At 36.2% G+C, this 15,982-nt stretch overlaps 1 protein-coding gene across 3 annotated transcripts in view; it reads right to left on the bottom strand.

The window, feature by feature from the left end:
• Mctp (multiple C2 domain and transmembrane region protein) overlaps positions 1–15,982 on the bottom strand; it is a 143,886-nt gene that overhangs the window by 74,931 nt on the left and 52,973 nt on the right. For 2 of the 3 annotated variants that reach the window (XM_089739195.1, XM_089739194.1), the window contains exon 4: positions 12,963–13,113. In XM_089739195.1, coding sequence (XP_089595321.1) covers positions 12,963–13,113 — 151 coding nt within the window. Of the gene's footprint in view, positions 1–3,740; positions 3,891–12,962; positions 13,114–15,982 lie in introns of those variants that run through there. The other variant, XM_089739202.1, reaches the window with a different exon arrangement.

Here is a 15,982-nt window from a genome sequence, read left to right as displayed (position 1 = left end):
TGTCGACTAATTGGGAAGCTTCCTTAGAGCTTTGAGCATAAATACGATCATTATGTTTGTTAAAATGTTGCTCAATTGTAAAAAAAATCTCATCCGTAAACAAAAATTTTCTATGACCTCCCTTTGCGTACCACTTCAGTAGTAGTTTCGATTTTACCACCCTATTCTCTTTTAAATTATCAGTTAAGAAATGACCAGTACGTCTCTTGTAGGCTGTAAGTCCTAAGTCATCTTTTAAAATACGCGACATGGTTCTAGGTGCTATCTTCATTTCCAGAGATAAAATCTTTTGCTTTCGTACAGGATTTCTTCGAATTCTTTCCCTTACTGCTTTAACCACCTTTTTCCTACGAACACTACGTAGACGGCCAGATATTTTTCTGTCACAAGCAGAGGAGGTCTCATTGCACCTATTTTAAGTCGGGTCACAAACATTTTACTAATACCAAGCGTATGGAGAGTTTTAAAAATTGCTTTTGGCTCCATACCTACTTCGTGTAATGCAATCACAGCGATTCGGTTCTCTTTATCACCCCACTCCATTTTAATATCGCAAAATATTGTACAATGTATTGGCGCCAAAATGAGAAAACTCAATGAGCAATCAAATAAAAATGACAGATTCCAAATTCAAATATAGGTAATATTTTGTTTATTTTTAATTGTAACAGTATATAAATACTGGCCATAAGGCCAGACTAAGTAGATAGTATATCAAATGTCACTGCCTGAACGTGGCTTGGAAGTTAAATCCGTACCGTGGAATCGGGTCACGATCTAAGCCCGTACCCTGTAGACAGCCTGTCATATTACTAAAAGTTCGCAATACCGCATTGTATATTAAGAGATTGAGGCAGTGTTCATTTAGAGTTTAGCGTATAACATTATCCGAAATAATATAAGCGGGAAGATCTAATTAATAGATAATTTTATTTTAAAATGACATGGCCATATTATGGACAGTGTTTTTATATTTTCGAAAAAAAAAAAAAAAGATTTTGTTCTTAAACTAAATATCCACTAGATTTCGCCATACCATCCTACATAAATGTAGTTTAACAAAAAGGTACGGTCATCCAGCCTTAAATTAGGATTCCTTTTGTTATGGGTACTAGAGACTGACATACATACTTATATACGTTTAAACATATACATATATACAACAAAAACCCAGACAAAGACCAAACAAACTTGTTCATCACACAATGTTGACCCTATGTGGGTATCGAACCCACAACCCTCGATGCTAGTCACGGGCGTTAATTACTACAACGCCGAGTCAGTCAAAGCTTAATACATAAAAAAAACATCAAACAAAACTAAAATTAATGTGGTTTTTTTTTATTGCTTAGATGCAGCCCATCCGATGTTAAGCGGTTACTGGAGCCCATAGACATCTACAACGTAAATGCGCCACCCACCTTGAGATATAAGTTCTAAGATCTCAGTATAGTTACAACGGCTGCCCCGCCCTTCAAACCGAAACGCATTATTGCTTCACGGCAGAAATAGGCAGGGCGGTGGTACCTACCCGCGCGGACTAACAAGAGATCCTACCACCAATAAAATGTCAACCTTTTAATGTTATCCTTTCGATACTGGTAAGGATATTAGAGCGAAATTATAAAAAATTGTTGCGTGTGAAAATTTTCAAGTTAATCAGACGAATTTTAGCCGGTACCAATGGCCTTTCAATATTCATTTACACACAATAATACCAAGCTAATAAAAGAATGTTACTAGCGCTTTATCACTTACTAGTTGACCCGGCGAACTTTATTCCGCCTTAGAGGCAATGAATGAGCAGACCTTTGTTTTATCAAGATCGATTTTTTTATTTGGTTAATTAATGTAAATTAAAAAAGCAAGTATTTTAATGATTCTTTATTGGCCATGTATTTTAGTTGTTATTATTATTATTATATTTTCTTTTTTTCTTTAGTCCTTTCACTCGCAATGTTTCGAATCCTAGTTGCATTACGGCTTCGTCTAGAAAGATTTGATCGTGTTGGTCGCGGCATGGCTTTCTTAATAATTACCTATCTCGGCACAATACGCTAATAGAAACTCGAAGCAAACACATCAACCGGTCAAGTTCAAAATTGTACTGTATTTAACCATAGACAACATTATGTTTAGCTGTCAGTTGCGTTTTGTTATTCCATATCAGTTGCGTTTTGTTATACCACGTTTTATATCACATCCCAGGAGAAAGTGATCAAAAGTATCCTATGTCCTTCTCCTGGTTCTAAGCTACCTCCCCACCAATTTTCAGCCAAATCAGTTCAACCGTTCTTGAGTTATAAATAGTGTAACTAACAAGACTTTCTTTTATGTATATAGATGTCATGATATAGATATACAACAAATACTCATAAATCCAAGCTTTTTTTATTGTTTAGATGTGTAGACGAGCTCACAGCCCACATGGTGTTAAGTGGTTACTGGAGCCCATAGACGTCTACAACATAAATGCGCCTAAATGCGCGTAAATGTCTATGGGCTCTAGTAACCACTTAACACCAGGTGGGCTGTGTGCTCGTCCACCCATCTAAGCAATAAAAAAAAGTATTGTTTTGGCTATAGCATCAAAATGTTATGTTTCATCGTTTTTTAGCATATACGTTACGTAATCTTTATATATAAAAACGAATTGCTGTTCGTTAGTCTCGCTAAAACTCGAGAACGGCTGGACCGATTTGGCTAATTTTGGTCTTGAATTATTTGTGGAAGTCCAGAGAAGGTTTAGAAGGTAGATAAATATGAAAATGCTCGGAACTAAATAAAAATTATAATTTTCCGGACGGATTCCTTTTGTTTGTTTTAAGTTTATTTTATACAAAAGTTTAGGTCTTTTATTTCTCGATTGAGGCACTACGAAGTCTGCCGGGTCAGCTAGTAATCTGTTAAAAATTATAACAGGGCTGCCTGTAAAATATTTTTCTCGACTAATACTGACGCATGAATTCAAGCTGAATTACTAATATCGTAGTGAATACTATTATGTCGGTATCACAATTACTAGCGATCCCCACAGTTATTGCGTGAATGTTATGATTTCTCTAAACTCTGCTAGGTCTCGGAGAACGATTTTCTTCACGCATTACCAGCTATCTGAGGCCTGGTCCTAATTTGCAGAAATGTATATTTGCTATAACAGACTCTCTGAAAGCCTAGAGCAAGGAATTGAACAGCACATAATACAGTAAATCATCATCATCATTCTTTCCTATTACCCTCTGCTGGGGTGTAGGGCTCGAATCATTTTTTTTTCCATTTACTTGGGCAGTCTATTCTAGCTTCTCCCACGCCATGCCCAAGACATCTAGCTCCTGCTCCACCGAGCTACGCCAAGTTGTTCTGGGGCGGCCTCTCTTCCTTTTGCCGGACACTTTCTAGGTCAGTGCTCTCTTTGATATAATAAATAAAACATCTATAATAAAAGTAGAGACGTGGCGGTGTCCTTAATAGTCCTTAAGTAAACATATATCGTCAAATATACTATAAAAACTAGCGACCCGCCCTCGCTTCGCTTCGGAAACATTAAAACACACATGAAACCAAAAAAATAAAATGTTTTTTTTTTTTAAAAAGTAACCTATGTTCATCAGGGACAATGTCGGCTTCTAATGGAAAAAGAATTTTTCAAATCGGTCCAGTAGTTTCGGAGCCTATTCGAAACAAACAAACAAACAAATCTTTCCTCTTTATAATATTAATATAGATCATTACAGACTCACCAACGAACTCATCAAATAATCTGAGCATGTTTTCATTCAAGAATTATCTAACGCAAAACCCACGCAAATGTAGGTACGCAGCGTTAAAAGTCACTTATCAACACCGCACTATCCGTTAAATACCACAAAAACAATGGAATAAATACAGTTATCCGTGAATAGCACTGTACAAAAAGCACCGGAAAAAAAAACCGTAGTTCCGAAGAATTCTAGAAATTAAAACCTTTGCTACGTGTTTACAGATGCAGCGATGAAACAAGACTAGGTAAAATGATATTAAATTCGACCAATTTACTCATAAAAAGCGTCTTACAGAACAATTGTGATTAGTTCCTTTTTATATAATAGTAAGAATATTTTACGTTGTTGACATCAATGGGCTCCGATAACAAGGTGAACTGTGTGCTTACTGCGAGTTTTTTAACGTTCTCGATAGCGTAAGAGTTAACTCAAAATTTCTATAGAGTTCGAACAGCGCCCCTAGCGGAAAACGTAGGCAAACGTTCCAGCTCCGTAGAAATTTGAGTTAACTTTTACGCTATCGAGAACGTTAAAAAACTCGCACTAAACACACTGGTCACTTCATGTAAGTAATAAAAGTAAGTCTACTATGAAACTAAGGAGCGCACTATATATGAAACAAGCGGCCTGCTCCGGCTCCGCTCGGGTCTTTAACAAAAATGTCAACGATATTTGACGTTGTTTTATTTATTTAAATAAAAGAACACTTATTGCGGCATAACTATAATTGTTAGACACATGCTGTCGGGACACTTTTTGTAAATAATAATGTGTTCTACAAAGTCGTAGTGCATTCTTTTATACTATCATCAATATTTTTCGCAGGACACGCGATGTAAAGAATATTTTAAGTAATTTTTTTACACCTTAGGTTATAGTATTGAAGTGTTAGTAAAGATCCCTAATTTTTTTCAAAAAAGATATAGCCTATGTCACTCGGGAATATTGTACTTTCCAAATAGTGAAAGAATTCTTCAAATCGATTCAGTAGTTCCGGAGCCTATTCAATACAAACAAACAAACAAATCTTTCCTCTTTATAATATTAGTATAGAAGTGTCCGTCAAAAATGAACCAAATCAATTGGCGTCACCGTAGCTAGTGATGTAAATCTCCAAGATCACGTTTAAGGTTTATTCAATTAAAATTAAAGTTACAACTGCTACATTTATATAATTGTAAAGTTTGTTGTGAAATAACTATAATTTAAAATTTAGCATATTAAAATTAAAACTATTTTCAGATTATTTATATGGCAACACTATTGGTGGGAACAATGGCGGTAGTGGGTAGGTACGGATCATATTAAAAATGGCGTAGAAAGAAGCAAAGGGGGTAGTCGAAAAAAATGTCTAAGGTTGTGTATTTTGTAGTAAACTATATAATATAATAACTATAAAAAAAATTGTAAAAAAGTGTAATTACAAATAAATCAGTACAGAAACAAGTGAACTAGTGCGGTTAGTGTATTATTTCCCGGTTATTATTGGAAGCGAAGTTCATACTACTTACTACATACGATAACACTATTTAGGTGGGTTTTGAATTTTATTTTCCTGCTCACATCTAGACACTTTTTCAGTTTGACTCCCATAAAGTAGTTCTCAATACCTATTAAACTCTACTCTTTAAAATATGTAGCATTTTTTTATTAATACCAATATTATGGCTTAATATTGCGCTTCTTCATGTCATCATATAATTTCCAATGTTTCGAATCGTTTATAGACAATAAAAAATGTGAGAGTAAGCCGTAAAAATATGTAGTTTTAATTATGTCTACGACTGACGAAAACCGAAGAAAATGACATGTATTTTTTTTATCTTTATCTCTTTTCTTATCTTTCTTTCTAGGGTTCTTGCATTAAAACCGAAGTCGAGCTTAAATTTAATTATATTATACATTTTCAAGGACCGATTCACTTCACAATGTTAAGTCGTTCCTAGCCGGCCTAGTGTCGTCATCAAAAATGCAATGTCGTACTTAGAATTCAATAAAATTACAATCTTCAATGATCTTATTAATAAAACGGCGGGAATTTATTGAGATTTTGAGTTTTTGTCATAGCCAGAGAGGCAATTTCGAAGCCTTTGAATATTTTACGACCTCAATAAGCAGACCGTTGTCTCAGTTTTGTTTGAGGTCGACTCGTCTCGTCTTAATAAAACAAACTCTCGTAATTAACACTTCAGTCCTACGTCAACAAGAAGCCTCTAAACAAATTAATAAATATTTAACTAATTTTCGTTGAAGCTTATGCTTTAATCTGTTGAATGAACAAGTTTGAAAATTATTTTTTTTGCTGAAAATTCACAGTATAGGTACAAGAAAGAAACCATAATTAGCTAATTATTAGGTTGCACTTAAAATGATGATATAAAAAATAGGGTTGCCACAGAACTCGCTTGAGGTCAGCATTCGGCTACCGAATCACGGAGGGGTCCCATTTAAGGATGAGGGGACGGTAGCCCTGAAGACTGTAGCACGTGTCTATAGTGTCAAGGTCTTCGTTAATAAGCTTTGGTATTCATATTATGGGTCATTATTGGATATTCCCGGCTCCTTCCGCGTGCCCTACCCGTGAAGCTGTCATGCTTTTCAGTTTGAAGGATGGGCAGCTGCTATATAATACAATTATGAGTTCGACTCAATTTTTCAAGAGTAGCGGGGGCATTCACGCTGTAATGTCTACGGACTCTGGCGGCCACTTGATGGAGGACCGCGAGTTCGTTCATCTTTTTATTGCTTAGCTGTGTGGACGAGCTCACAGCCCACCTGGTGTTAAGTGGTCACTAGAGCCCATAGACATCTACAATGTAAATGCGCCACCCACCTTGAGATATAAGTTCTAAGGTCTCAGTATAGTTAGAACGGCTGCCCCACCCTTCAAACCGAAACGCATTACTGCTTCACGGCAGAAATAGGCAGGGTGGTGGTACCTACCCGCGCGGACTCACAAGAGGTCCTACCACCAGTATATGCAATGAAATCGTTGTCATTTTGAATTTCTTCATTTCACACACTTCTTAAACAGATTTGTTAAGCCTGTGATGTCATCCCATCATTATAATTTTCGTAAGGTCAATTATACTGGCCTCAAGAGATCAACTGCTGTATTACGTAAGGATCCCCAGACACGTGATGATAGGTCGACTCTAGTAATTGTTTTAATTGTACCTAAAATGGAACTAATCACTTATGTACATTGATTTCATTCATTCTGATTACAAATTCCTATAGAGTTTGAATTGTGTAACAAAGAAAAGGGTTTATACAATGTGTCCATGCACTAGTACCGTAGACTTAAGTGGGGTAAAATATGGGGATTTTATGGGGATAATCCCTCCTCCTTGCGTCGATAATCCTCAGTGCTGAGGGTCGTGGCCTCCTCTAATAACTTTCTCCTGAGGATAATATGGGGAGTAATATTTGTTTCTGTGTATATATTTATAATTATGTAATCTAATAATTGTTTGTTAAATAGTTTGTTCTACTTAGATTGATATTTAATAAACAAAACAATTTTTTTATTATTATTTAAAATTAAAAAATACCTACCGTTAAGAAGGAATGTCAAGCGATTGACAATAAATAAAAGTTAATTACAAGCGGCTGCGAAGTTAGTGTCGAAAACAAATAAGAGATGGCGCTAGTTATTACTGTCGCTTTATCAACACTTATTAACTCCATGTGTCGCTTACTGCTGAGCACTGCTTCCGCGAGTTTTCTTGCCTTTGCGATGGGTCAAAAGATGGCGCTACTTTAGAGCTCCCTAGTAATCAACATAGACAAAGATATTCATAAGTATTCCCACTGTTTAATTAATGAAATAGGTAGTTACTGTAAGTTTTATCTTCTGCTATTGACAGATGATGTCTAAAATAATTTCGGGTCATAGCGTTCGACATATTATTATTACATTACACACAATTGAAATAATACTCTGGTGATACTTCGTAAAATTACGTTATTCCGTCTAAAAATACAAATCTATATATGAATAGGAAAAAACAATTATTCTGAGTGGGTTTTATTTATCTATAGACTATAGCTCTAATGTTTGAGAATAACAAAAAAAAAGGAACTTTATTTTCCCATCTTTACAAGAGTATCAATAAAATAAAAACAAAATAAAATAAAAGTAATGTTAAATATTAAATAAATTTGAACCTTGACGTGTCAGTCGAATATTTGACTAACTATTAATATTAAAAATCCCTTAAACTACTAATAAAGCCTTGTAATAAAACATATCAACTAAATTATTATTATACTACCCCTAAATGTAAATATTTTTTCAAGCTTTACAATTTAGATATTATTTCTAAATAAAAATAATAATAGGCAAGTTGTTACAAAAGCCTATATTTATCTTAAAACATTTATAAAAACTTAGGTTTGCTTTATACATCGCGAGAAATGTCAAAAGTAAAATTGAAATCTTAAACCGCGTTTTTCTCAAAAGTGTCTCCATGGCACTTACTGTATATATATCACAAGCACGGCAGTATATCTAAATAATTAAACCGTCATAAAAATACAATTAACAACACAAAACTTAGAATAAAACCTTCGTATTCAATTTTGAAGAGGTACAAACACGAAAAGTCATTGACCTAATTCAATTGAACATAATATATTAGCTATAAAATGCAAGTCAGGGCGTGGTATTTTGATTTAAAACTTTTGAATTTCATGAGAGAATTTTTATTGCGTAGCTTAGGGGAGGAATGTTTATAGGAATTCGAAGGAATCGACAAATTGATGATTTTCGACCGAGCGAGTGGAATTGCTCATTGGGGCGACGCTCCGAATGTTATTGTCCGAAACTTATCCTGTCAAAGTCGTTAGCGCGATTCAAGCATCTATTAAATATCTTACCTAAAATATACATGTCGACGCGTAATCGGAAATAGCTTTATTGATTTATTAAAATCCTTACTGATATTGTTTAACTGAAAGTTTTATGTTGATACACAATAACACAAAATGAGATGAACGAATTTGGATGTACTAATCCACAAATAGCTCGTGGACCAGACACAAGTAACTCCCTATTTTTTATTCTAGTCAGTGGTGAATTTTACACTAGGGGCAGTCGGGGCAAGTACCCAGGGCGGCAAATTTTTTAAGGCAGAAAAATTTTGGAAGTGATTTTTTTTTTCTTATCAAGGTTGCTTGCTCAATGTAATTCATTAACTCTATAATTAATAATTTTCTATTTAATTGATAGTTCAAGAAATTCAATTCATCCATTATTTGTGAATTAAAATTTTGGCACTTTTGGTAAAACTAATAATCAAAATGATTTAATCAATTTCTTTCCTTGGGGATTTGAAGTAATAATAGATTTTTTTATTTACCAGAATTAAAGAAATTTAATTTTTTTTCTTGTATAATTAATTATAAGTGCCCAGCAGCGGCATTAACTTTAAATCCAGCCCTGATTCTAGTTCTTCTTCTTTAATTTAATTCACGTAAAATAATGGTCCACGTCAAATAGTTCAACTACTCCATTTTTGTTTTTACTAACATCAATTACACCAAAGAAATATAACTACTTCCATAGCCACATAGATAACACACACGCTTTTTCTTTAAGCCGATCGTCTAATTGTGCTGCAAAAGCAGCGAAGACCTAAGGCTTTAAACCAGAAGGTAAGCATTTATATAAAGCGCTCGAAGACATTTCACTACGACATAAAAAAAACACGCCAATTCTCTGTATTACTTTGTCCACGCAAACCTGAAAATTGCGGAAAAACTCAATGACTTAAAGAAATAAAAGTTTTATTTTATCGCACAATCCAAGATTACTTATTCAAATCGGTCTTCATCATTTTAACTTTTCAAACTGAAGTTTAATTAAATCGTCGTTATTCAAGATTCTTCATTAAAAAACTTTGTTATACGAATAGATCTTTTCAGCGTCTGCTGTCTGTAGGTTAATAATGGAATGTTATTTTTACATTTCATGAAGATCAACTGTAAAACTTTTAATTAGAAATACGACAACTAAATGTTTTTTAAAACGTGACTTGATCAGAATGTATCTGTTATTTTTTTTTCCTACCTTGGCTTGAGAGGATATGTCAGCATTACCCTAACGTGTAGGTCAGCTCTCGGGGCTCAAACCGGAGGCGGTGCTAACACTGAAAGTCTGACTGACCGAAGTCGTCGCGGCCTAAAGGATAAGACGTCCGGTGCTTTCGTGTTGAGCGATGCACCGGTGTTCGAATCCCGCAGGCGGGTACCAATTCTTCTAATGAAATACGCACTTAACAAATGTTCACTATTGACTTTCACGGTGAAGGGATAAAATCGTTTAATACTAATTACTGGTGGTAGGACATCTTTGAGTCCGCACGGGTAGGTACCACCACCCTACCTATTTATGCCGTAAAGCAATAATGCGTTTCGGTTTGAAGGGTGGGGCAGCCGTTGTAACTATACTGAAACCTTAGAACTCATGTCTCGAGGCGGGTTGTGGCATTTACGTTGTAGATGTCTATGGGCTCCAGCAACCACCAGTAATTACGCAAATTATAATTTTGTGGGTTTGTTTTTTTATTACACGGTGTTATTCTTTCACCGTGGAAGTCAATCGTGAACATTTGTTGAGTACGTATTTCATTAGAAAAATTAGTACCCGGCTGCGGGATTCGAACACCGGTGCATCGCTACATACGAATGCTCCGGACGTCCTATCCTTTAGGCCACGACGACGACATTTGAATCTTTTATCACCTCTCGTTAGCCTCTCGCGTTTTACGAGTACAATACTCACTTTATGTGACATTCAATCTCGTTGTTTTTACGACGCACTAAAATATACGAACTGAGACAGTTAAATATTAGTTTTTTACGATTTTTAAAATAACATTGAACGATTGGATAGGTGGCTGTAAACGAAATGAGAGATGGATTACATTAAGCAGAGGTTTGTTCCGCCTTAGCGGATAATTTGAGGGGTATGGACGGTGTAAATATTTGTTTGTTGCTCCTTCACAGTGGAAGCCATTCGTGTATCATCAAAAAAAATGGTACCTACCTGCGGGATTCGAACACCGGCACAGTCGCATCGCTCAATACGAATGCACCGGGCGTCTTATCCTTTAGGCCACGACGCCTCCAAAATTATATTAAATAATTTTAGTTAAGTTTAATTTATCGTTTTAAATCAAAATTCAAACAAACAATGTCTTAGTCATAAGCAAAAACGAAATCTGTAAAGTATTGGAAATAATGTCAGGACATAAAAACAAAGAAAACACAGAACGTCTTGTGAGTCCGCACGGGTAGGTACCACCGGCCTGCCTATTTCTGCCGTGAAGCAGTCATGCGTTTCGGCTTGAAGGGCGGGGCAGCCGTTGTGTTGGTAAAAAAGTGAGACTCAGAACTTTTATCTCAAGGTGAGTGGCGTCATTTATGTTATAATGTCTATGGGTTTCGGTAACCACTTAACAGCTGGTAGGCTGTGAGCCCGTCCACCTCTCTAGGCAATAATAATTAAAATTAAAAATACTTTTAATTTACGACTCGCGACAATCGAAAATATAACATGTTATTAAATTTCTCAGCACTTAAACAATCACTTAATTTACAGTGGATTTATTTAATGCGACTCACAAACAGAAAGATTAACGCAAAAGTTTTAAAAGTCAATCGACGTTATGAGTTGTGTAATTATTTATTGTTCGGACATCCTTCAATTCTCACGGCATTCTCGATCTATTAATATATAATAATCGATTGTAAATGCTTATTTAGCACGTCATCGTGACGAGAATCGAGTTTAATCGATATTAGAATCGAATTCGTTAATGTATCTCCGATTTAATGGTAAATTTAAATAGCAATATAAATTACTGAAAGTTCCAAAAATGATGTAGACTGTAGTTAGTACGTTGACAACAAAATTATAATAATATTATGATCCGAACAAATATAAGTAAATTTTTTTTAATAAAATTTGCAGTGCATTTAAAAATTTTGTATGTCATATTAATGGAAGTGAATTGCAGTGGCTCGATAATTAGTTGGATAATTATTTAAAATGACACAGACTTTTTTCAAATATTAATTATTAACGACTAGCTGACCCGGCAGACTTGGTAGTGCCTTAATTGATAAATAAAAGACTTAAACTTTATTTAATTCCAAAAATTTTCATATTTATTTACCTTATGTTTATTTACCTTTTTTCAAACATTAATTATAACTATAATTATGCTGTAATTGAGCATAATTATAGTTATAATTAATATTTGAAAAAAATAAAAACTACTCTTACGGCTTAGTTTCGCGTTTTTTAATTTTCATTATAAAACAATCATTATATCTACGTATAACAAAAACTGTTGAGTATTTGCAACACCGGAAATGATAAAAAAAACTTAATGACATTTTACAAAAAAAAGACTGTCACTTTTAATAGTTAAAATAAATTAAAAGTCACCAAAGCCTTCCATTGCTTACGAGATTAAACCGTAAAATCGGTTTTAATTGTATCCACCGAAGAAAAAATTAAATCCGTGTTTGTGGAACACGCTTTACAGTTGTTCATTATTTAAATTGTACTCCATAGCGAACGAAAGCAAACGAGAAAACTCTTAAACAAATTAAGTAGATTCTCATCTTCTTGGAAATAAATTAGGCTAAAAAATTTAGGGCGGCAGGAATACCTACTTATAATATTTCTTCGTTACAGAAAACAAGAGAGTGACCACAGATTATGTATGATGTTTATGTCAAAATCGTTTGCGCGTTCTTATAAGTCAACGATGTATCTATGCTTATTAAAAGTTGTTTTTTAAATAGGTATTGTGATATTTTAGGAGGATGTATTGTATTTTTTGTAAAGGAAGAGATAGACTTATAAAATGGATGGATTGCGTGAAAAACGATATATGTAAGAGTGAGTGAAGAAATGGTATATGATAGAGGAAGTATGGAAGGAGAAAACATGTTGCACCGACCCTAGGTAACTGAGAGGAGGGCAGGAGAATGATGATGATGATATGTATTGTCTTTTTTGTACATCTTCGGCTGTTCATAAAACGTCATAATGTCAAAATACCATCGTGCTGAGAAAAGAAAAAAAAATCTTATTAAGAAAGCTAGCTATGGACCGGGTATTCGGCAAACCCTTAAGAAAATAATAAAGCTATATTATGAAAATGATATCGATGTAAATCTCACCCCGTGTGAGTCTTCGTCGTGGAGAATTGGCCGGTGTGCTGTGGTCCGAATCTCCCCCGTAATCCGTGCCGCTGCTGTCGAGGCCTGGAGCCAGGGTGAATACGGTACCGGCCGGACATCTCTCTTTGCTTCTGCTGCGCTGCCATCGACTCTAACATCAAACAACAATAATCGTATCAAAAACCAAAAAAATATCCAGTATACTTTCTTAATTTAAATCAAGGTTTTAAAAAATATATCCTACATGAGTAGACCAGCTCAATTGGCGTTCATTGGTTATGAGTTTGAATTATCAATCGCATTTTATAACTACTATCGCACGAGAGTATCTACAGTCGGCGTCATTGCGCCATTTGGAGAAGGCGGTACGACATGAAAATCCTCTTTTTGTGGCCGCTGGCAATTACATGTCCGATTCTGTAGACCGAATGGTAAATAGTCGATGTCGCCTAAAACACGTCATTATAATAATAATAATAATAAAAATTTTAAAAATGATAAAAACAAAAAGAGAAAGTGTAAAGTTGGATGCAAAAATGAAAATAAAGAATTTAAAGAAAACTGCAATGTGACACGTCCATGTCGACGACAACTGCATTAAGGAAAAACCCAAGTCGACAGTGTAGACAGGTGACCTGTGGCGCACGAAGAACATCACCATGTATTCCGTCGTGTTCGTCGGATGGCTCTCCAAGTCCGACGAGAATTGAAAGTTTATCCAGCGACGAAACACAGCCGTCCCCTGCGCCGCCAAGACCTGTGCGCCGGGGCCACCCACCATTGGCACGCTTGGGATCAACGAGGCGAAATGCCCCGTCTACGGTCCTCGCTACCAGTGGTGTAGTGCGCTCTCGCATGCGTTGGAACGAAAATATAAATATGAATGTCATGCGAGCGTACTATGAGGCTACGGAGGGAGAAACCAACCTTTCTGCGTATCGCTCAAAAATGTTCTCTGTGTTTCAGACATTGTGCCCGACCGTGAATGTTTCGACACAACGACTGTCAGATCAGGTGAGGGCTATCCAGCGGCTTAGGCTGTTGGACCAATCTCTTCTTGATCGACTACGATACGAAGCGCTACCTGTTCCCATCGAACCACAAGAAAACCAAGTGGTAACTGACACCGTCGCCCCAATAATACAACACGATGAGGAAATTCAAGAACAGGTTTGTGCAAGTAACCAGGCGTATGAGCGTTTGAGTAGTGCTTTGGAGGATTCTATTCAAGAATATAGGTTAGTTTCCTCCTGCTCTAGACCACGATTACCACGTTTGCCTATGCATAGACGTAATGTTTCGCTTGTAGGGGCCCTGGACTCTATTCTAAAACCCTATTTAGAATCAAGTACGGATCTAATTGATACGCACTCACTTCTGTACTGCGGTGCGGTAGCGGTTTGTCGTGTAGCTGAGGTTAAGTCTCCAAATTTAACCCAGACAGCCTATCGACCCCCTACTAAACCACAATGGCAGTGCAGAATTGAGAAGCGAATTGATAGGGCCAGGATTCTTATAGCAAAGCTTATGTGCTTCCAGAAAGGAAATACTCGTCCACGGGTTATGTGTTTCGTCGATCAGGCTTTTGCCGGAACTGGAATAAGCTCAAACGAATACATGACCTGTATTATTGAGCGCATAGACTTCTGGAAGCAAAAAGTTTATGCTTGGACAATCCGTATTCGTCGGTATCGTCTAAGATCTGAGCGATACCATTTGAATAGAGTTTTCCAAAGAGATCAAAGAAGTGTATACAGAAACTGGGAGTCATCTCAATCCCAAGTGACCGATGAGCCATACAATGCCAATGAAGAGGACATGTCAACATTTTGGAAAAATATTTGGTCGATACCCATTGGTCACTCTGAAGGGGAATGGATACAAGCTGTCAGGCGGGAATGTGAATCGTATAAAGAGATGGATCCAATAACAATATCCGCCATTGATGTTTCTCGTGCAGTACGTTCGATGCCAAATTGGAAAAGTCCGGGACCGGACGGACTGCACAGTTACTGGATCAAGTGGATCCGAAGTTCACATGAACGCCTGGCAGCTCAATTCCAACAGGCCCTTGAGATGGGATCACTCCCAGATTTCATGACATCTGGTATCACTTATTTGATTTATAAATCTGGCAATACCTCGGATGCCAAGAATTACAGACCAATTACATGCTTACCTACCATCTATAAGCTACTTACATCCATTTTGAGAATCAAAATTCAAAACCACATTTTTAATAATAACATTTTATCACCTAATCAGAATGGATGTAAGGCTGGGTCTCGAGGTACAAAAGATTTGCTACTCATTGACATGACCATTACTCAACAAGTTCGGCGGGGTAAGAGGAACGTTCATATGGCTTGGATTGATTCTAAGAAAGCGTATGACTCTGTGCCTCATACATGGCTAATGAGAGTTTTAGAGCTATATAAAATAAATCCCATACTATGCTCCTTTCTTAGCTCATGCATGGGTCAATGGTCTACGTTTCTTAGTCAACCAGGTCAGATGACTTCTTCTGCTGCCCCGAATTTAATAAGGATTAAGCGGGGTATCTTTCAGGGCGACAGTCTGAGTCCTTTGTGGTTTTGTTTGGCGCTTAATCCTTTAAGTACATTACTTAAAGATTCAACGCTAGGCTACCGACTTCGCAGAGGAGCTGAGGCTATATCACATCTCTTGTTCATGGATGATCTCAAATTATTTGCTTCCAAAAAACCAGACTTAATGAGTTTACTAAAAATAACCGACAGTTTTAGTAAAGCCATTGGGATGGAATTTGGTGTTGATAAATGTGCATTCATAGATGTACAGAGAGGTAAAGTTGTAAGCTCAGATTGCTTACTACTTAACCATAGTGTGGTCCTCAAGTCTCTTTGTGAATCGGAAACTTACAAGTACCTTGGTATGTTTGAAGTGCTGAATATTGTTGACGCAGATATGAAACAATCGTTTAGAGATCGGTTTTTTGGTAGTCTTATAAAGGTCTTAAAAAGCCATTTATCAGGCGGAAA

This window comes from Bombyx mandarina, chromosome 28 (assembly GCF_030267445.1).
Source record: "Bombyx mandarina strain Sakado chromosome 28, ASM3026744v2".
Classification (NCBI taxonomy): domain Eukaryota; kingdom Metazoa; phylum Arthropoda; class Insecta; order Lepidoptera; family Bombycidae; genus Bombyx; species Bombyx mandarina.
This window is presented reverse-complemented; position numbering and strand designations above follow the sequence as displayed.